The sequence below is a fragment of the Homalodisca vitripennis genome, chromosome 5, assembly GCF_021130785.1.
Source record: "Homalodisca vitripennis isolate AUS2020 chromosome 5, UT_GWSS_2.1, whole genome shotgun sequence".
Taxonomy (NCBI): Eukaryota; Metazoa; Arthropoda; class Insecta; order Hemiptera; family Cicadellidae; genus Homalodisca; species Homalodisca vitripennis.
In genome coordinates this window covers 42,567,850-42,592,186 of record NC_060211.1, presented here as the reverse complement: position 1 = coordinate 42,592,186, position 24,337 = coordinate 42,567,850, and the positions used below count along the sequence as shown (strand labels likewise).

General features: G+C 35.8%; 1 protein-coding gene across 1 annotated transcript in view; it reads left to right on the top strand.

Annotated features, from left to right (window-relative positions):
* Positions 1 to 24,337, top strand: part of LOC124362087 (paired box protein Pax-6-like) — an 81,476-nt gene that overhangs the window by 36,404 nt on the left and 20,735 nt on the right. Inside the window, exons 2-3 of the mRNA XM_046816260.1 lie at positions 6,180 to 6,341; positions 17,087 to 17,227. Of these exons, the coding sequence (XP_046672216.1) occupies positions 6,180 to 6,341; positions 17,087 to 17,227 (303 nt within the window). The remainder of the gene's footprint in view (positions 1 to 6,179; positions 6,342 to 17,086; positions 17,228 to 24,337) is intronic.

The window sequence follows — 24,337 nt, the reverse complement described above, 5'->3', positions numbered from 1 at the left end:
ATGATTATTGTGAATTTCGATGTGAATTTCTGGCCGCTCTCTTTCACCGCTCGTAATTCCGATTCGCGCTGGTGTTTAGCTGCATTGTGCCCAGACCTGGACCAGAGGCAGCAATTGTCATCTTTTCTCGATATACTCTCTCCTCAATAGGATGGTCCTCGGCGCGCTCGGTTCTTCCTCTGGTTTGTTTCTTGTATTCGCCATGCTCCCGAGTGATTGAGCTATTTTTGTTTTTGGCCAACTGAGCTCAAACTTTATGGACCTCAAAGATACGGTCTTTGTGATTTTATAACATACAACAACATCACATTTTTTTGTATACCCCAAGCCGATTGTGACACATGATTACCAATTCTTTTTGAATAAATACATTCTGGAAAATATTTTGGGTTTTCTATTGGATCGGAAACTTTGTGAAGGGATGAAAAATAACTCTAGCCTGTTTGTCTGATACAATTTTGATCTTAAAGAACAGAGAGAATTTAATCTTTGGACACGTCAGGTATTTGTCAACTTCGGAGTTCAGGCATATATTAAAAAAATGTGAAATAAAAGTGTAGAGAATTTAAATAAAACTATCATTTGCATCCATGATGGAATACAATTATAGACAAAGAATAGCAGAATATCATAGCCATCAGCTTTGTTGCGTGTTTTTCCTTCTTATCTTCCCATATATCCATTCCTATCTTCTTTTATATCTTTCCAAGGCCCAATATTTTATGGTTATAATCATCATATATTACGAGCTGGGTTTACTCTAAAAACAATATCAACAAGTTGGTACATTTTATCCGATCCTAGGACTTTAATGGAAATTTCACTTGATGCCTTGCCTACAGATTTAATTAATATACAGTAAACATTTGTACACATATATTTCCCCAGGACGGTTCACTTTTGGCTGGTTTATACCCTCCAGTTGAACCTACACTGGGTAGAGGAAACCCCGATGTATCATTTAAATCTGGGAAACCTTATGGATGTCCAGGAGCGGTACATCAGTAACCGCAAATGTCGAAATTCTGAGGCGCAAGGCTAATTTGTTAGGTCAAGTCTACAGCAGGAGGTGACTATTGGAGTTGGTGGGGTTTGTTCCCTGAGTCTTGCCGGCCTAGACACAAGGGCGTGTCACCCCCTGCCTGCTTTGACTAGAGGCTGGTTTAGAGCTGGCTTCTCCTTCTTCCGTGGGACATGAGTTACAATTAGTGCCCTAAACTTTTCCTCATAAGTGACAGGAGGCGGCCCCTTCTTCCAACCTTACACATCCAAAAATTCTGTCACTCCGGAATCAGTGCAAAGGTCCTTATATGGCTAGATGCCATTTTCTAAGAGAACAAAACAAAGAAAAGAGACAAGTGGTAAATTTCACTTTGATAAGTGTCCATACCGTCAAGTATATCACTGAAACTAGATCACAGCTAAAATGTTAATTTGAGAACTCAACACCACCAACATACAGTAAATATAGTGTTTGATGAACCATTATTTTACTGTAGGTATTTTTACCGTCGTGAAATTCAATGTTTTAGGGAGAAAACCAACAAGAGCGTCAATTATACAGTTAATACAATATATCATGATCACTGAGTAATCTGTTGGTTCGTAAGTAATTCCATGTAATTCGTAAGTAATTCATCAAAATAAGCTTTAATTTATACATCCCAGAGGCCTGTCTGTAACAGCTCTATCTTGAGGTGTGTTTAATATCAGTACTACCGGACGTGGGTGTGTAAGTTATTATCCAGTACACAACAATTAAGAGTTAACGATAAATGAACACATTACTCTTACTATAAAACGAGCTAACATAGACTTAGGATTAAACATCTACTTGTAAAGTGGGATATTAATCCTATTTATAGGCAAACATGTCTATGTTACTTAATATCTAGGCCAAGTCTTAATTAAGATTTGATGGCAAATCAATAACTGATAATATATTTAATTTCTTCAGGGACTTGCCCATTTCGGTACATTAACTTAAAAGAATATATTGTGGTTCGCGTATGAAATAAACACCCGGATGGGCACAATAACATTTTGTATGTTGGTAGCACTGTTTTGTTATTATTATTGACTATTTTTCAGTCAGGTCTAACAGCTGATTTTGTAAGTCTCCTCGTTGTGCCTAAAGTGTGAGATTCTTCAATTTTGTACATGTGTATAGATGCACTTTCTGTGTGAGTATAAGACTGGGAGTATTTTTCCTGATGCTTAATACTTAATTTTGTTCAGCCATTTCCATTTTTCACATAAGAATTAATTATAAAAATAATTACACTGAACCTATCACCCATGCCCATTTATGACCAAAACCCAAATGTGGACACAGTTTAACTTACTCATTTTAGACTTGCTAGCTGACAGGTTTTATACAGTAAGATGTAGTTTTACTCTTTTTTTACTGAAATGTTACAAAAATTCATTTTATTACTAAAGCATATGAAAACAATTGAATATTAATTTACCCAAAATCAGCCTAATGTCAAATGTGGACCTTACTTTACAAAAAAAAAACTTATAACATCTGTGCTTTGTGCCCAATTGGGGAAATCTTTTTTCTAATATAAAATAAAAATATAATACAATAAATACGCTAATAACTTTTTCAGAGATTTTTTAAGTAGATATCTATTAGAAAAAAAAAGTATTAAAAGTTTCTTGAACTTTTGAAAAAAGTCGTCCCTTAAGATGTTAAGTTTTGTTGGCGCTTAAGTAATTCATTTAATGCTTCAATTAAGTAAAATCATAGTTTATTTTATCGGCTAACTAGTATGGCGTGCAGTAGAAAGTCTTGCATAGAAACACAATGAACTAAAACCTCCTTTCTTGAAGAGAATGGATAATAATAATATTTGCAGTTATGACAGCAATTAATAGAACTGACAGAACGATTTTAAAATTAATTGGACCCAATATAAGAAGAAATTTCGTTAAACAAGCTACTGTAAAGTATTGACGCTACCTGATTTTTGTTACGTTTTACTATGTTACAGACGCGTGGTTGAATTGAAAGGAGCCAGTTAGGGTTTTAAATGTGAGGATACAAATATAAATCTTCAGTGAAACGATCGATCTTCGATAAATGATCAATGTTCTGTAAAATACTCATCGGCAAAATGATCAATCTTCAGTAAAATGATCAATATTCAGTAAAATTGTCAATTCATCTGAGGTATTTTTACAAATCTGATTATATTTTGAGGAAAGAATATCTCTAGTCTTTTGAATAATTAAATTATTCTTATACAGAGCTATTTTACATCAAAATTATCAAAAGAATAACCAAACGTTATTATCCCAATGTTGAACGCCTTCTGCGCCACCCCACAATTCTGGCGAAAAAATAAAAAATAGTAAATGGAGACAGACTTACCTCCAAATCAAATCAAAACTTTAATTACCACATACAATATATATTATATGGTAACAGTCAGCCATTTCATATTTTCAGCTTTTGCATTCATACCACAGAGTCACATTCACACATTCAAATTTTACACTCTTTCACTCCAGTAACTTGCCAATTTACACAATCTTCAACGCCAGGGTCTGTTTTAAGAAATTGGTGGTCTCCCAGCTACATGCCGAAAACTCGCCGTGCGACGCGACGTTGTAAAATACCCTTGACGCTAAAGAGTGTTTAAGACGGGTTTTTAACGCCTTAGGCGTTGATTCATTTGTAATAGAAGCAGGCAATCTGTTGATAAAATGGATACCTGCTTACGAAGGTTCATAAACTACCGTTCTGTGTCTTCCAGAACGGTAGTTGTCTCTGCCTCTTGTCTCATATCCGTGCACGTCACGGCCCCCGGCCCCTCATCAGGGTATATTTGGACATACAAAGTGAAACTGTTTCTAGGATATAGAGGCTGAACAGAGTCAACAGTTGCAAGGCTTTGAAGGCTGGTCGGTACTACTCTCTAAAATTCATGTTTGTGATGATTCGAATCACTTTTATTTGAAGTTTGAAGGCTTTCAAAAATTGATCGTCTGAACAAGAGCCCCATAACACCAATCCGTAGGTAAGATATGGGTAAATCAGACCTGACTTGGACAGTATTTGGATAAAGACCTTATAACATGAACGCCAAAGTACCTAGCAAGCATACAGCGCGTGTAAGGAAGTACAGTAGTACGGTATGCAGAATGGCCGGCAGTTGACGGAAGTCGGGCTGTGATGGCGGTGGCCGCGAAGTGCGGACGCGACGGGGACATAACGGCCTATAAACATTACCGGTGACTATTCAGAGAGGCAATTTGTTTCGTTCCACGGTGAGGCGGTATGCAGAGAGTCTCTATTGGCCATGTACAACGCGAATCAGCTTTCAATTACCGCGACTCCAGAGCCAGGAGCCCCGCGGGGAACCCCCCGTTGCCCGAGACTAACAGCGACACTTGTTTTTGTGCCCTCCTTTGTCCCCGCTAAACGAGGGGTAACTTCCACAATGATCGTCCACCGGGAGGAAGTGAGAGATGTGAGGCGTGATTCTGGAGTCGTCTCAGAGAGAGTAGGCCTGATTTGACAAGGAACCCGTCTACACGTTTAGAGAAAGCGTTATTTTACATCGGTACTGTTTATAATAGTGACTAATAGCGCAGTGTAGCGGCTTTAGCGGTTATCGTAAAATAACCGGACCAAGCAACTTCTAGCGTGGCTGCTGCTTCGGTGGTGGTTCGGAAGTCACCTTTAAGCCGTTGATCTTCAATTTCAGCGTCAGAGAGGGCTTCTTAGCCCTAACTTCGCCTGGTTAAATAAAACATCCTTCACTTTAGTTTTTAATTTCGAGTAATTTCCTTAACGATGATTCAGAATTAACTTTGTGCTCTTGGCGTTTTTGATTGAGTGATGTGTGCGCATTGTTTTGCAAAAGGTAAAGGAATAAATAGATCTTCATTTTAAAATCTTTCGATAACGAAATCTCATAAGTCATTGCATTAAAAGTTAGTTTCTATTTAGAAAATAACGTTCCTTAATAGACGCTTGCTTAAAAACTGTTTGTTTGTCCCACATCACAGTTTCGCCTCAAGTAACTATTGACTGTCATAAAATACTGAACAGGTACTTTGTAATGTGCTGATAGATAATCTTTATATCTTAGAAATATGCACTAAAAGACATTAAGGCTTCCCCCTTTTAGCCTTACCTATTTGAATCTAGCAACTACCGATTTCTTAACTGAACCACGCAAACAAAAACCACTATCTCGTTGATATTGATTAAAAACTATTTATATACCTTGCGATTTAAATAAATTATACATTTCCTGATTTGGAAGTGGTTGCGTAAGTTAGGTAATTCATTCCAAGAGCCTCACACATTTCTTGCTGTATATAAATGATATATATGATACCATTCCTACATTGTGGCGAAACATTTATGTAAAAGAGAATAGCTTTCCTTTGAGAAGAGAATAGCTTTTTTCTCGTTTCGTTATTTGTTGTTTAAGAATGCATTACTGGCTTCCAGAATACACACATGTTGAAGATACCTTTCTTGAACAGTACTACTATGTTATTCTTGTTGCAATTGAGGTGATTCTGATTCTAGTGATCGAATATTTATTCATGTATTATGCTAATAAAGAATGGTAGTATCTTAGGTGGTACGGTGTTTGTTGTAAACATAGGAATTCTTTTTTTCCATTGTAAATATAATATTTAATTTCATACTCCTTACATATTCATATTAAGTTATGCTTCTTAATTCATTCGATATCTTAGTTTATGTGAATTATGAAGCTCTACCTGGTTTTGTACAGATAATGTTCTATGTGTCAATCAAGTGACTATTGCCTTTTGATTGTGTTACTAACACAAGAGTTGATTCATCCAATGTTACTAATTAATTGATGTACGGAAAAGTGAACGCTCGGGCTGTGGTCTGTTTAGTAACATTACGGTAGTAAATATTTGGACCGTAACGATCAAAGTTGCGTAGCGCAGCCCTAGCGTCAGACCTCAGAACTAACTGAAATAATACGCCGGACCTCAGAATGATTAAAGATTGATCAAAGCTACTGCTTCATTGTGCGTTTGGAAAAGTGTATTATCTATATCTTGAGTGAATCAAGTCACTTTTTTGGATCTTTATATAATCTAGAGTCTCTAATTACCAGTACTTTTCTGTCTAGTATTGTTACTCTTTAAAATAAGAGTTTGGTCTGTGGTTGCAGGCGGACAGGCTTCCACATTGCGAGAGCTGTACGCGCTAGCAGCCAGTCAGCAGCCGCTCGCCTCTCTGGTGTCTCAGCAGCAGCAGCGGCTGCTCGAGCTCAGCAGGTTCCGCCACTACGATCTGCTGAGCCATCAGCAAGGAGCGGTCACCAAGCTTTTGGGTAAGCACAACCTGTAACTCTATAAACTGTTCAATCTACTCTACAGTACAGCCATAGTGCTGGTTCTTTATTGGTCAACTTCAGGTACGAGTGTTGTCGGTGCGTAGGCTTCTTCAGCTTCCAAATGCATAAATGTTCTGCTGCTGGTATAGCCAACTTGGCACAACGGTTCCGCTAGAGGTTCCAATAAAAGTTACATTTGGAGATGCTGATGTGTGGATTAGAGGTTTCTGAATAATGTGTAGTCCTGGTCAATGCATCTCTGTGAACTTATAATTCCAATGTTAACAGTTGAATAATGATTATAAGTCGAAGTTTTGTTTAATCATTTTTGAGTAAGTCAAAAGTTTTAGTTTTATATATAAAAAGTGTTAATTTCCGTTATGAAATCATTAAGAGTGAACTTGTTCTGTTCATTTGTGCATATTAGTGAGTAATAACAGGAAAATTCATTAGTTGATGCAAGTACCATCCAATGACGAAAGGAGCAGAGCTGGAAAAGGAATTTGGAAGATTTTGGATTTGTACAGTCTCTGACCTAGATACGCAGACAAAAAAGGGCTGGTCATAGATCTTTCCTTTTTTCTTTAGTATTCAGGAAATAAAAAGTGAAACTGGCAAAACTTTCAAATGAAAAAAATTAGGAATAGAAAGTGGTAAATGTCGAGTCCACGTTTAATGAGAATTGTGCACAAAGCCTACTTGAGGGCAGTCCTGTTACATGGTCCCTAGGCCCGGCAGCGGCAAGAGGACCGTTCCGAGTAACAATGAGAGCACCACAATGGACGCTGATGAAACCCACTGAATATGTAACGACTATGAAAATGATAAGCCTTTCACGGCAAACAAAGCGCCCAAAGCGGCGTTTCACGGTGAGAGGAAACAAGGGCGCCGGAGGAAATCGCTTGCTGGGCGGCGAGGCTGCTACCTGAAATGTCACAGATACGGTCAAGTTACTCGTTGGATGACGGTTGTACTATAAATAGAACTATAAGTTTTCTTTTTTTATGAAAGGAAGTAAATAATTAATTTGAAATACTAAAAAAGAAAATGAAGAGTAAGTTAGAAAATATCCGGCTCGAAGGACCAAACATTAGTTTGAGACTAAATAATGCAGTTCGGAGAACAATGGAGAAAGATGGAAAGTTTGTACACGCTTCGGGGATGGAGTTAATCCAAAATAGATTAATGAAATTTTACAATGATTTTGATAGATAAGTACTGCTTTGATAATTACACATTATAATACTATAGAGATAAAATAAAATTGTCCATTTGTTGTTTCATTTAAAGCCGACTATATTATATTGGAATAACATAAGTTTTACTCATAAGAACAATGAATGTTACACTTCCAAAATTTCTTTCCCAAAATGTGCCCTTGTAGTATTATGAGATTTATAATTTTATATATATATATATATATATATATATATATATCATATTAGCAGATATCATTACGTAGATCAGATAATATAGATACCAATATAATATCAAATATAATATAGATATCATTACGCATCTAAATGATTTTTAGCCTTCATTGTTCAGTTTGTACTTTTTGAATATTTAAACGATACAGTTGAAAAAGGCTTAAGATTATTTTTTATATAACTAATTCTTAAAAAAGAATGATTCAGTGATATAAAAAATAAGGGAGTAAAAATGTTTGATGTTTAACCATGAAGCTAAATTCAAGATGGCCGCTAGCACAGGCATGTTCAAACAAGAGCCGGCCATATTTTTCAGTGGCAACGTTATTGGCAACGTTTAGCCCAGGTCCACAAGCTTAGGGTGCGAATATTACACCCACTTGTGAGGGTTCATTAGCTATTATTTTGGCTTCAAGAAGGGCTTCTACCCTACCACAATTAATATGCTGCCAGGCAAGTTCATCTCTCTTCTGTTTCACCCTTGGTAGGCTTAGCGAGTTACTTCATTATACACTACTTACGATCTGGAGATTTTTTTTATTAAGAGTCAATGGTAGTGTTTAATATAAAAACCGCCTCATAATGATAATAGTAATATGTGTTAACGTATGAAGCATCTAAGCTTTTTAACTTTTAACGGCAGAAAACATAATTTCCAGTCTATATCCCATCAATGAATTTCAAATGGCCTACATTGAGACAATAGGTGAGTCAACTTTGTTGTTAATTTGAAAAGGATATATAAGAGAGTTAAGAAGTATTATGTAGAAATATGATGAATGATTTTTTGAAAATTGAGTACACAATAAATAATACAAGTTCTGTCGGGCTAATAGAAGCCCTCTCTACCACTCAACCTCATATAGTTTATAGTAAATTTACAATAGTATGATACAATTCCGCTAAATTATTAACTTATACTTTAAATATAAAATAACAAAATTACTTAATCTATACAAATTTAAATGAACTTAAAGTAAAAATCTACACATTAAAATGAATTCAAAACTTACATACAAAAGAAAAGGTTTATATATATTTTAATAAATACAATATAAATTCACAGTGAAGAACAAGAAGACACTTTCAATCATTCTTAACACACCGACTGACAACATGTCCTCAACAAGCGGCACCGCCCGTCACCCCCACAGATCCCACAGGAGCAAGCCCCTAATCCCCGCGCACGGTCCTCGATACATCCAATATCATCGGGGAGAGCGTTCAAAAGACGACAAGCTTCCACAGTAAAGGAACTATCAAAATTGATGATCGATGAATAAATGATCGATAACAGACTCTAAAATGTCTGAATAAACAGTCGATAAGTTAACCTCAGCACGATCAAACAAACTTCCTCTTAAACAATACTGCGATAAAAAATCCACGAGGCGAAGAATGTTTAACGTTAAGTTGGTATTCAATAACTGTTTAGCTATAATATATGTAGTTAAGATCTTCACTGCAAATCTGTATTGCGTGATACTTCGAACTATGAACCACACAGTACGCTCTGGGCGTTTGTCAAAGAGAACATGATTGTTAATATCATGTATTTAGTTGTGTCAATTGCTTGACTTATCGTTGAAATGGAAACGTGTAATTTATGAACATGTTATAGTCATATAGTTGTTATATGGTATTTAAGATAACAAAATTGGTAAACACGCCTATTTTACACGTCAGGCCTCTGTGAGACGAAGCTAGCCAATCAGTATTTCAAGGCCGAATACTAAGGACTTCTTTATGTAACTTGCCGGGTTTTGCATGCAGATGGGTGATTGGACTGGATTTACTTAGGAATGGAAAATCAGCGCTATCTAGCTCATTTTGTTATACAACTTTTAGTAGTACTCTTTGGTTTTATGTCGTAGATATAATTAACTGATATCCTGAGGACATGTTTTCGAATCCCTCGATTTTCTCTTCACTAGCGTGCAAGAAAAAGCAACTGGCGTTCAGTTAGGAGTTTTCCTCCATTAGGAAATTTGAATATATATCATAAGGAGTTGTAGGAATTGTACGATAAAGTCGTGTTTGATTATGAATCTTAATCAGCCATTACATACGTATGTAAAGGATAACTGAACGGAGTGAGATGCTTTTAATTTTCGTATTACAATATCTTGAATAATAATTTTATAAAAAAATAAAGTTTTATATGAGGTGTTTAAATTTATATTTCATTAGGAAAGTAATTTTCATATGTAATAAATCCTCTTATTAGAATAATTGCTGTAAAAAATTACTTTTTTAAGCTATAAATTCTCTTGGAATGCTAAGTAAATATTTTATGTCTTTAAGGAAATTATCATAATGCAATCGACTTTGGCATTTTTTTAAAATCTAATAAAACCAATTATACCATTTTAGTTAGTTTTCAACGATATGAATATGGTTATGAGGATGAAGTTCCATTAATTAAATTACCAGTCTAAGAAATGCTACGAAAAATAAAAATAATACATTGAGTCCTACATTTTTTACAGCAACTCTAGTATGTTGTTAAAATTGTATTCATGAAAAACATTTCTTAAACATAAAACATTGCAAAATTTCATACGAGTGGTATTAAATTACTTTTTTTATATAACGCACGTACAAACCCACCCAAATTTACATAATGACATACGTGAGAATTAGTTATAATACAATATTATTAACATTATTTTGCATGGTTGTGCAGTAGAAACGAGAGACAATTCTATAAACATACAACCTAGGTTTTCTTGAAATCAATAGATAAATGTACCCTAAGAAAGAAGTCGATGGTCAGGCGCACTTGATGTGGTAAAGGTCGAAATGGAAAGGTATCAAAAGAGTAAATACATGAAATTGTGATTGTCCATACCTATTATTTATGCGTCTAACGGTAGGTATTAAGAATATAAAACTAGGAAAAATATAATGTAAAACATATAGTTTCATACTGTAACCCTTCTGATACCCTCCAATTTCGACCTCCATTAAAACTAGCAAGGCTTATGATCAAAGTATTTCTTAGTAAAAAATCCTCTATCTATTTCAATAAAGCTTGATTGTGTGTTTATACATTGCCAATTGTCTATCGGCTCGGGTTATAAAGAGTTCCTTTTGGGATAAAACGGCTATAACAGGCAGTGCCTGTTATTTATGCGTGTAACGGTCTTTTGAGAATATAAAACTAGGAAAAATATAATGTCAAAAAATTATCGTTTCATATTTTAACCCCTTTGATACCTTCCAATTTCGACCTTTCCTAAAACTAGCGTGGCTGATGATATTTCTTATGAAAAATCCTCAATCTATTTCAATACAACTAGATCGTGTGTTTATACAGTGCTAATTGGATCTCGGCTTCTAAACTGTTATAAAGAGTTCCTTGCAGGCAGTTATTTTCAGCCGTTGTTTGACTTGAAGAAAACAGTTTTCGCAAGACGAAAACGGAAAGCAATGCGCAACGAGATAACAGGATTACTTATAAGCTCAGTGGCGGCTATATAATCTTGTTTAGTGCCAGTGATTGGCTTAAATGTCCCATTGACCACAGTTCGCACCTCAGGCGTTTATCGATGTCTTAAAATAGTTCTTAGAATTCTTGAGTTGTACTTTGGGACTATTCGATTTCGGTCTTGTGAGTCATACGCTTAAGATGATGCAACCGATTTTGGGTTTGAACAATCTTTTTCATAGCTCTTGAAGATACCTTCCTTGAATGCAGAAATAATAAATTTTTGTATCATTCCATATGAAGTTATGAGCATTTGAAGTAGGAATTTAGGTAATTTTGAATTCTGGCTAAATAAAAAAAATGATATGGATAAAAAGTGTGAACTTCTCGTACTACGTACATTATAGATGGGTCATAGATTTAGCGAGTAGAATATTTTGTCGAGAAAGTTATATTTTTTTTAGCGAAATATAATTTTAGAAAATGACGTATTTCTATATACTCTTTCCTTGAAGACAACATTACGTTTATGAATAAAATTTATGTCACTCATTGAACCCATAAGACATAAACATACTGTGAAAGATCCACCATTTTATCTTCAGGTGTTTTTATTTGGTAATTACAAAATTGCATAGTTGACCTATTAAATGTCAACAATTTCAAGTGGAGTGATGAAATATATTTTCTACCTTTTCTGTATTCAGGGAATATATCTTAAAGGAATATCAATATAACATATAAGGATATTTCCAAACCTACAATTGATTGCACCTCAATTCAGCCATTTTCAAGTCAAACCAATAAAGTTTAGCTGAACAGTAATATATTCTAATAAATTTAACATGTTGTTTGTTTGTAGGTTGTTAATTTTGAAGTAATACTTTAAAAAAACAAAAACATATGTAAATTTTGAATTAAGTCATGTTTTTCAGAAGAAATCCAAATAAAGTCGGTGACAAAGCTGAAGATTAACACTTTGCATCGTTTCGACAACAGAGACACCTAGACCACAAAATATAGTGTAATCTAATCTAGATGAAGAGTTATTCTCATTGCTTCATCGTGTATAAACATATTTGTATTGCTTTCTTATTTATGGGAAAATGTATAATTAAATCTATATAATGAACAATAAAGAACAGTTCACGGCACATGACGTAGCTATAGAGGGAAGGGTTGGTTCGATGTGGGTGTTGAGTTTAGCTCCAGTCAATATTCCTCTTACTGCAGCGTCTGGAATCTGACTGGTACAGACTTGACTCGTACAATCTGGGATCACGTTCGTCTGAACAGATCCAAAAACAGTCGGTTACGAAGAAGGTCAAATAGATTTTTATGTTGTTTCAATATTAGAGACTCTAGACTACAATATGCAGTTTAATATAGGCGAAGAGGTATTCTGATTTTCTCATCAGGTGCACAATCGAGTGTACTAAGATTTTTCAACACGATCTCCAAGCATGATGGAATTCCCCTGTTCTGATGTCGAAACGATGTAGAGAGTTCATTTTGAGCTTCTTTGTGACAGAATTTTTTATCGTTTCAAACAAACATGATGCTATCTATATTCCAATCCGTGTGACTGTAACGCCGTCAGATTGCAGATTCTTCACTAACAGGAAATGGACTAGGGCTAAACTCAAGGGCCACCGCAGTTGTAATAACTAAAGCGTTAACAGTAAATTCATGTATACACATGTTTATCATACATACGCGTCATATAATTGTGCACGAGTTATGTGTAATAACTCATCTTTCAATAAATAAACAAGAAAATAATTTAGTTTTCCATACCTATACTGCAACAGGAAAACCTTGCCAACATAGATTATAAATGGTAGTCTTAGTAAATATGGTTAAAAGACCACTTTGCACTATAATGATACAAATATTTGATTTATTAAAACATATTTAATACTATAATGTCAATGACAAAATCTTGTAAATAATCACAGAATATAATATAAATAAATGAACCATGTGTATTGAAAGTAGGCCTACGCTGACTTTACCGGGTAAAGCAACCATACACGTATAACAATTTTATGTCTCTGAATGGAATATATCACATTTTAAATGTTGAGACTTAAGAGGTTTGAATGTTTTCATTTCAAAGCTCTTTTGAGATTTTATTATATGGTAAAAATATATAGTACAAACCGTCATATAAAATATAATTAATTATACGAAGTAAATATTTTGACTTGTTTCTAAATAACAAGAGACTGAAACACACTTGGTTTTGTTTTAATTATAGTTTTAAAACGAGACACCTACCATAAATCTGTGACTAGAGGTAATGGCGTAAATATGTTTTAGTTATGTGCATTGTTCTTGTGTTACTAAAATCAAAATGGCCGCCAGTATGTAGGGGCGTTTTACCAAGACCATGGCGATGCATGCGGTGTCCATTTCTGCCAAAGAGAACATGGCTGGAGTTTTGTTGTTCTAAATTAAGTGTTTAACAAGTGAAATTATTCCGCGACTCTACCTGTTACTTCTTGTTTTGTTAATTTTTGCGAGTGTTGAAAACCAAAAATAACAATTTAGATATTTTCGAATAAGTACCTCGTATGTATTCAATGAACCGAGAAGACAAATTTCTCTCACACTATGTTTAATATCTGCGGTGAAATAATAATAAATGCATCATCCAGTGTGTTTTTCAAAAGGGGCAAGAAGGGATGAAGCCCTAGTTCCGATAAAGGATAACCTCGACTATCAAATTATCCATACTGACGAAACGACGATACTTAGACTGCGATTGCGTTTTAATCTATTCGATCGTAACATTTAGTATGAGGGTTGTTTTGTAAATATGGGATGGAGTAAAGGATATAGACACGCTGTAGTTTGGATAAAAGGGATAACAAACGAAGCCTTACTCATTGCTTTACTGTATACCTGTAGTAATTATTCACCTCCATTGTATTTTTAGTTTTAAGGTAAAACCAAACTTCTTAAATTTTTAAATTAATTTCTTTTTGCACTAAAATTAGTTAAGCTGCTGTGTGAACCCAGAACAGCCCTGTTCAATCCCACCAGGCTACATTTTTCCAAACTTTGGATTACTTTCCTCTATCAGCCTGTACAGTAGCTACACAAGTGGCGTGGGTTCCAGACAAACTTCATCGTAAAAATTACACCCCCTCTGACGTGGTCGGTGGTGCGTGTCGTCAAATTAAAAATGGCGGCCACCCCACTACCGCTTGTGGCGTGACCGCCGTCGCCGTCGGTGAATATCGAATTAGACTGCACAAACTCGCGCTGTCCGACCAGAGTTGGACATGAGCTACCTTGTCTACCGGGGGGGGGGGGGGGTGGAGGCGGACACCCCCTCGTGAGGGGTCAAGGTGCAACCCGATCTCCATGCCGGCTGAACACTTAGACAATGGTGTGTTCGCACATTGTACTTTGCGCAGGCTTTCATGTTCCGGCTCCTGGAGATTTGAGTGCAGAAACTTCTAGTGCTCTGTTCCAACTTATGGAGGGGATGGAGGCATGTGGAGATGCGAATGGTTCGATCTCAATTGGACGTACATAAATAGTACTACTGAACTGGAGTTTAACTCAATACTTACATTGAATCATCACTTCCCACCATAGCTACATTTTGTGAAAACAGCTCGGTTGCTTGACCGTGCTTTGGGACCTTATCTAAAACATCGTCATGATCTCAATTGTGCACCTGATAAGCCAATGAGAATATATATTCACCTAGATTACTCTATATTTTGTAGTCTACGTGTATCTGATGTTGGATCTCTTCAGACGAACATGACTCCAGATTCCAGGAGTCAAGTATGTGACAGTGTCAGATTCCCGGCGCTGCACTAAGAGGAAAGTGAACTGCAGCTAAAAGCAACATGCACATACATCGCAGTTTTCAATCAGAGGTTTTCGAGATCCAATGAATGTAGAACTCTCTAGTGCTCTGCTTCTAATAAATTGTTGAAGAGATAAGTACGTAAGAACGTTGATGATGGTCCGATCTCAATCGGCCGTATCATAAATTGTAGTTCTATGTCAGGGGTTTTGGCCTTCAATGCTTCCTGAAAAGATTCATTACGCAAAATACTGAAAAGAGTATACTAGATAAAATAATGTATACAGGGTGGAAGTGGAAACATTTGTATAGCTAACTGAGATAACGACAATTGAACGAGAATAGAAGGATGTGGGTGGAAATGTGGTTCACCAAAAACGTGTCCAACTCAATATATGTACACGGGAAGGTAATTGTGTGCGCTACGTACAACACGTGTGACTTGCAGTTTGGAAGTCGTCGTCTTTGACTAAAATTACGTTATGAGTGGTATTTATGTTTTCTACGGAATATCTGTATTTAAGTTATAAAAAAATAAATAAAAATACAAGACATGTACTCTTCGTCGAATAACCAGAATCACCGTCATTACGCGCTTCATTGTTCGGTTGAAAGTAACTCACGCAATGGGAATTACAAAGCGACAAAATACCCTTCTGGTGGTAAACCTGGCTCAAGTAGCAGCACGCGAGGGTAAATACCATTCATCGGAGAACAGCGATACCAAACAACATCAAAGTTTCATACCCAGCTGTCGGGCCCTGGGTTATTGAAGGCCGCTGCATTATTGAGGACGGTTAACGCCGTGCAGTCCTCGCGGTACCCGGACCGACGTTCGTGCCGCCTGGGCCCGCCCCCTCCTTTCCCCGGGGTGGACACAGGACTCAGGACATATGGCGCTCCTTTGTCCCCCAAACATGGCCTCCCCGTAATTTCCCTTCGTTGTCTCTAATTGATTTTAAATGCAGCCTGGTCTGTGGTCGATACAGAGCCATGCGCGCCCCGGGGGCGTCTGTTGTGGGGGGGGGGGGGGGTGAGGGAGATCTGTGTTTCCTGGGAACTCTCCCGTGAATAAAACAAAAGGGCGGAGGTTGTTACAAAATTAAATAATGGCCTCTATTCGTAGTGTAATGCTGTAAATAGTGGTGCTTTGAGGCCAAGGTGCTTGAATAATTTAAGTCAATTTGTTTCAACACACTTTTCACACAGGTTTTTAAATATTTTAGACTGACTGAAATTTTCTGACATGAAACAATATTAAGGATGCCCTCTACGTTATTTAAAATTGAACATTTAAATTTTATAATCAAGTCTAGATTAAAGATTACTTAAACCCAACCTAAAGAAGCCTGAATAGCAAATGTCAGTACATTACAAATAAAGGCGGAAATTCACTAAGATACGTTCTTGACGATTAGTCATATAGTGAAAGTTTTATTTCTTACATGTAGGTCTATGATTTCTATTCAATTGCATTTCGTACTTAATTTTCTGAAACAACCTTTGCTGCCATTCATCAGTTTTAAAAGTGCCGCACTCCTTTACATTTAATTCGTTTGTTTCTATTTCTAGTTATAAATAAATCTCAACAATTGTAAAGTGTATATCCTGAATAACTTTTATCTCAAAAGCTCTCCTTCCCTCCCACACACAGAGCTTACCTGTACTTTAAATTTTTTTAAGTTATTTTTTCAAATGTATTTCTCATACGAACGGAGAACGTTTTCTTCTTTCTTAGCATTTCAGGCATATCCCTCTAACTGCATTTGTTTAAGCTAGTTACACCAGTTACCTTTACAGCACACAGTAAAAACTTACATTTATTTTACAATCAAGTAATTCTCCTTAGTGAAAAATACAATAACTTCTATCTGTTATTGAAGACAATGACTATGTTGTAATATTCAGATTGTTGAAGAACCACATAGTTCTGTAATGAGAATGTCACCCAATCTGCAATTATATATTTTTTCAGATAGTATCCAGAACTATTAGTGTATCAAATCTTATTTGTTCACTTTTTAAACTGTGTAATCCAATGTTCATGTTCCAGGAACCCTGAGGCCTCCTGGGCTAATAGGCGGAAGCAAGCCCAAGGTAGCAACTCCAGCCGTGGTATCCAAGATAGAGCAGTACAAGCGGGAGAACCCGACTATTTTCGCCTGGGAGATCCGTGAGAGACTGATCTCTGAGGGTGAGTATTTTATTTGCTCCTTAATACAAGTGCAACACAGTAGTTTGGTTGGATTCACTAATGTAAGGGTCATAAAGTAACTCTTGTATGAATTAAAATATCTTAAAGGCTTTCTGGACGCAGATGGTTCAGAACTTGGAAGTTCATTAAGGCAGGACTAATGAATTGCAATGTACATCAATCTTAATCTTGCAGTTGGAGATGGCCAAAACTATCTTCGTCCAGAGAATGTTCTCAGTAAAGACTCTTGTAACATTTTGATTCCGTTTGAGTACCAAAAGCTTACTGGTAAGATCGGAACTTCGCATCTTTCTTAGTAGAGATTCTCACCAACAGGTTTCGTTAGACACAATAATTGAAACAAAGTGAAAGGATATTAGGATTTCGGTCATCGTAACGTGTTACAAAATGTTATAACACGACGTTTCTAAGAATGGAATCTATCCTCTTCGTCAAGTGGAGAGAGGTATTAATAGAAATAAAAATAAAGAACAGAAAGAAGGAAAGAAGGGAAAGAAAAGGTTTCAAACATACTTAAAAGCTGCTTGGAGTCCTGTCGAACGCAGTAGTAAAAGCTTCTTCTACCAGTATTTTATATCTAAGCGGTCTCTACAACTAATTTGGTGGTCTAAAAACTTTTGCCTTACAGAGAACTAGATCCCCAGCAAAATTTTTACAATACTGTTTCTCCAGAACCGTAAACAATTTTAAATCAAACATGATGTATGTTTTACAAAGGAATGCTGCCAGTGTTATGAAAAAATTAGTACAAAAATCTTTAGTACAAACTGACATGCAAGTGTAAGGCAAAGTCACATTTTAAAGGTTAAGATAAAGGTAAAGGTTGAGATTGAATTTGAAATATAAAAAAAATCTAAAGTTTAATGCACAGCTAAATGATGCCCTAAACATGTGAAGAATGAAATCATTTTAAAATCTATTCTTACGATCTAGTTGTCAAAATTGTTGTATTTAAAGCTAAAAAATTTTTCATTTGTTTAAAATGTTCTTAATCTTATTATATTTTACGTTAGTATGCTTTAAAACGTGATAAATGAGGTTTACAAATTCCCGGTAATTAGTAAATAGTTGTTTGGTGTCAAGAGTAGAGTAATTCCTAGATAATACGTAACTAGTTGTTAGATGTCAATGGTAGAGTCATTCATAGATAATACGTAAACTGTTGTTTGCTGTCAAAAGAAGGGTAATTCCTAGGTTATACGTAAATTGTTCTCTGATCAAAAGAGTAGATTCATTACTATACGATTCGTGAATAGTTGTTCGGTATTAAGAGTGCAGTCATTCCTAAACGATTCGTAAATTGCTGCTCGCTGTCAAGAGTAGAGTAATTTATAGATCAAACATAAACTGTCGTTTGCTGTCAAGAGTAGATTCATTCCTGGACGATTCGTAAACTGTTCTTCACTATCAAGTATACAATTATTCGTAGGTGGTTAGTAAATTCCGGTTAGTTGCCAAGAGTATACCAAATGTCAACATAAAAAAACTAGTAAAACATAATTAGTATACTGTTAGTGGGAACCTTTACGAATCGCAAACAAAAGCACAATAGTTATGAAAGCTTATCTATATTTTAACAAGACAGTATACCTCATCCTGCCATAATGAAGCTGTCGGAGTACCCACCAACAGTCCTTCGCAGTATAATTAACGCCTCCGCGTCTCCGCTAACTCTATATCTGTCCGTCTCGCAACTCCACCACCGTTTCGATTTACGGCCGGCGATCTTCATCTGCTCTAGTTTTTCAGTCCAAGCTGTTCACAAGCCTGTAATCGGCTGCCCAATGTGCAAGGTGCGCGTGGGCGCGCCCGGGGGCCTGATTAGAATTCGGATTCTATGGATCAACGGCCCCGGTTTATCGGTTCCCGGCGGACTGTACTGGCGATCTTAGATCCGTTTTTGCCCCAGATGATCGAGGACGAATAAAAAGTCATTGTAATCAGCCGTATGATAACGTCAGCTGCTACTGCTGCTGCAGGTGTACGTGATGAAGGTTTACAAACATTTTTTGTAGACTGGTGGTCTTCTCCGTTTCAGATCCGAGCTTTATAGGAGAATTTGTAAGATCTGTACAACACACTGTAAAGTCATTTCGGTAAATCTCATCTTATTTATTCATCATTAACAAATCAAGTAGTTTTTTTGCTATGTACAAAGTACTCTTGTGATTTAAAAAAAAATGTTAAAATAAATGAGCTTCTGAACTTATTATACGTTATAATTGAACCAAAAGGGGTTTACCACCCTTAGACAAAGACAACGAACAAATTTTTGTGATTTTGTATGTGTATGGGGTACGGGGGGTACGAGTTTCGCTTGCGCCCGGTCTCGGACAGCCAGGGTGGAGGAGTGTGTCAGGGGAATGCGAGGTGGATCGGCTCCCGGTATGGACGGCCTCCCGCAGCCCTGCTGAAGCAACAAATTAGTAAGCTGGCGTCCCCTCTAAAACATATAATAAATCTCAGTATATCTTCAGGTGTTGTTTATCCAGAATTACTTAAATCTGCCAAAGTAATCCCAATTTATAAAAATAATAGTAAATCAGACATGCACAATTATAGGCCAATATCATTGCTAAGTGTGCTAAGTAAAGTACTAGAGAAGTGTGTAAAATCTCAATTACAGAAATACCTCGAAGATAATAATATTCTGTCAGAGTCCCAATACGGCTTTCGCAAAAACAAAAAATACTTCAGACTCTCTATTCGCAATTAATAAATGTATAACTGATGCCTTAAATAATAATAATAAAGTCCTACTTCTTTTCATTGATCTGGCAAAAGCTTTCGATAGTATAAACAGGAAACTTGCTTTTTCGCAAACTTGAAATGCATTGGAGTTCGCGGATTAGAGCTGAACTGGTTCAGAAAGCTATTTGAGCGGACGTACGCAAACTGTCTCTATATAACAATCATTTAAGTGACACAATGAGTGTTGATACGGTGTAGTCCAAGGTAGCACTCTTGGTCCACTTCTATTTTTAATTTATATAAATAATACAGTGAAACTCAAGATTACTGGTAGGATATTTCTGTTTGCGGATGACACTGCAATATTGTTTGAGCGGGGATCGTGGGATGGGGGTCTACCGTGTTGCTGCAGGAGAATTGGCGTTAGTAAAACGGTGGTTTGATGAAAATATTCTAACCATGAATGTTTCTAAAACTAAATGTATGCCGATCTCATTGCGCAGCGCGGGCGAGCCGCCCGTGGACATGGGATTGTTACTCCACTCTTGCGGTGACACGAACAGTGGCTCCTGTGATAGTCGGGTGTTACAGAGGGTTGAACCAGTACAAGTACCTGGGAGTTCATCATGGATTCAAAATTAAAATGGGAACCACACATCCACATGTTAAAATCTAAACTAAGGAAATTGATTTACGTATTCCATCAATTAACAGAAATATTAAATCCCAATGAAATTAAAACTATTTATTACGCTTATGTATGTACAATCAATTTTACAATATGATATTATAGTATGGGGAGGGGCTTTACAGGTCTATTTTAGATCCGTTAATGACTGTTCAAAATTTAGTTATTAAGGCTGCGTTCAAAAAAACACAACAGATACCCGACTATCTTGCTCTATACGGAGACGCAATTGTTATCAATTCGGCAGCTCTATATTAAAAGCTTACTGGTTTTTGCAAGGAGCCACAGGCAGGAGATCGTCACCCTGTCACATATAGATATTTTACAAGGAATGCTGTTAGCGTTGGGCCTGCAGGCTCCCCGAGTAGTAAAATCGTATATTTACATCAATCCCTATTACATTGCAAATTTCCTACTCAGAAATATTCCGCAACACATAAGGGACATCCTGCAGGTCCCGCTGTCCGCATACAAAAATCGTGTGTTTCTGTCTGGCTGTTGGCGGTCGGCGCTGAAACACGCTGAGTCGCTGCTCTCATCTATATACTAACTAGGACTAATGTATATGATCACGTTTATTTACTGGACTAACTTACTTTACTACACGCAACAAACTTTTTCCACTATTGTTGCGATGGCCGTCTTGCGCCGTTTCGCCTCTCCGATGGTTTTTAAACACTTCCAATAACCCAAATTTAACCTAAGTAATTAATTTTGTTCAATTTAATAATTTACACAATAGCAAATAACATACCTTATTTTTTATAATTTTTGTATAAAATAATTAGACTATTGAGTAATGTGGCATAATTAAAGCTGTCTGTGGCCAACAAATTACACAGATTATTTTAGATTTGATATATAATAATTGTTTTTAAAAAAATGTATAAAATACTTTGTTATTATTATTATTATTAATGATACTATCATAATACACTAACTAAACATAATAACTATCATAACGCCGTGCACAGCATCTAGTGACAGACTCGTCACCACGCACAAGCCTCTGTGGCCCATGTGGGACTAATTTCATTCGTATTACGTGTACCATGCTTGTTTGTAAAAAATTTTGAAATAAATTTGATTTGATTTGATTTTGTATATTTTGTATTTGTATAAATAAATATACTTAGTTCTGTTCTTAAAACTGACACGGGTATAAAGTTTTATATTTTAGCTAGAAGATTTCAAATAATGAATTTAAAGTAAATAAATGTCTGTAATTAAATCAATAAAGGTAAAATTACATCAAATTATAAATATACATAGGTTGTATCCATGTGATTTAAAAATATCTTCTTGATCCCACATAGTTTAAGAACACAATTAATTTGTCTATAAACTCATAATTATAATTAACTTAATGGTGTTTGAATGTAAGACTGAAGAAGTCTTATAGTACTGAAGTAATTTTTGTATACTAGCAAATATACATTGGTACTAGTCGTATATAAGAAGCATATCTAAAAGTCCTCACTACAATGTATTGGTTGAAATGGTTCGTATACCTCTAAAAATGTATACGTTTTGCAGGCGTTGCTTGACTATAGATATGCTAAGACAGTTAGAACCATAACTGTTTGTTATTTTGTTAGAGATGTAGTCAATGTTGCGTCACCACCGTGCGGTCGACGTTGCATCTTTAGATGACGCAAAAGCATTTAATAGTAGGAACCACTTTGCCATGACCAACGTTTGTGGAGTTAAGAGGTATAGGAATACGGTCAAGACTCTTATGGTCCGTGTTTATTTCTGAAATATCTGCTTCCAAAGAATGGCGTTGCGTACACTTCAAGGTCGACTGATGACCGGAGGATGTGGGTGGGGACAGACACTTGTATTCTGACTGTGTGACGAAGCCTGCACATCTCTAGCAGCGCTTGAACATTCCGTGATTTTCCTTCTCCAGCTTATCACGGTTTTGTGCTTCGTAAAGTAGTGCCAGAAAAGTTGAGATATTTAGCATTATTCGTTTATGATGGATGCTACGGCTCAAAGATTTACTAAAAGATTCTAATTGGTTAACTAGGTCCTCTCTCTGATTATTTCCAAACCAGATGTTATACATTGGATAGTCTGCAAAATAAAAATGTCATCGAACCGGTATTTTTAGCAGTTTTCTGTTTCGATTTTATTTTCCAAATCACCCAGAAATGTCTCTAAACTTAACAGTGAACTACTATATACTATTCTAATGAATAATCTATGAACTATTCAACTATCGACATCGAACAACTATTTTCTAACCGCGTACAAGTTTTTTACTCTTGATAGTGAACCTGATTTACAAATCTAGAAATGTTTCTACTCTTGACACTAAACAAAATTTTAAATTCATCTAAGAATGACCCTTGGTGGTGAACAACTCTTTACGAATCGTCTAGGAATTATTGTACTCTTGGCAGCGAACAGCTAATTAAGTAATCGTCTAGACATTACTCTAATCTTTATAGGGAACAACTATTTACGAATCTTCTATGAATAACTCTACTCTTGACAGCGTAAAGCTAATTAAGTAATATTCTAGAAATGACTCTAATCTTGATATGGAACAACTATTTATGAATCTTATATGAATAACTCTACTGTTGACAGCAAACAGCTAATTAAGTAATAGTCTAGAAATGACTCTAATCTTGATATGGAACAACTATTTACGAATCTTATATGAATAACTCTACTCTTGACAGCGAACAGCTAATTATGTAATAGTCTAAAAATGACTCTACTCTTGACAGCAAACAGCTAATTAAGTAATAGTCTAGAAATGACTCTAATCTTGATATGGAACAACTATTTACGAAACTTCTATGAATAACTCTACTCTTGACAGCGAACAGCTAATTAAGTAATATTCTAGAAATGACTCTAATCTTGATATGGAACAACTATTTACGAATCTTATATGAATAACTCTACTCTTGACAGCGAACAGCTAATTAAGTAATATTCTAGAAATGACTCTAATCTTGATATGGAACAACTATTTACGAAACTTCTATGAATAACTCTACTCTTGACAGCGAACAGCTAATTAAGTAATATTCTAGAAATGACTCTAATCTTGATACGGAACAACTATTTACGAATCTTATATGAATAACTCTACTGTTGACAGCAAACAGCTAATAAAGTAATAGTCTAGAAATGACTCTAATCTTGATATGGAACAACTATTTACGAATCTTATATGAATAACTCTACTCTTGACAGCGAACAGCTAATTATGTAATAGTCTAGAAATTACTCTAATCTTGATATGGAACAACTATTTACGAAACTTCTATGAATAACTCTACTCTTGACAGCAAACAGCTAATTAAGTAATCGTCTAGACATTACTCTAATCTTTATAGGGAACAACTATTTACGAATCGCCTTAGAATTACTCTATTCTCAACACCAAAAAAATATATATGAACCCATTCGGAATGACTACTCATAACGGTGAACAAGTATTTACGAATCATCTTGGAATTACTCTACTCTTGACGGTGAACAACTACTTACGAATCATCTAGAAATGGCTTTACTCTTGACAACGAACAATTTGAAACATCTAGAGATTACTGTACTTTACTTGAAAGCGAACATCAATTTACGTGTCTCCTAGGAATAACTTTACTCTTGACAGCAAACAGCTGATTAACTAATCGCCTCAGAATCACTCGAATGTTGATAGTTAACAACTAAACGAATTTTCTGTA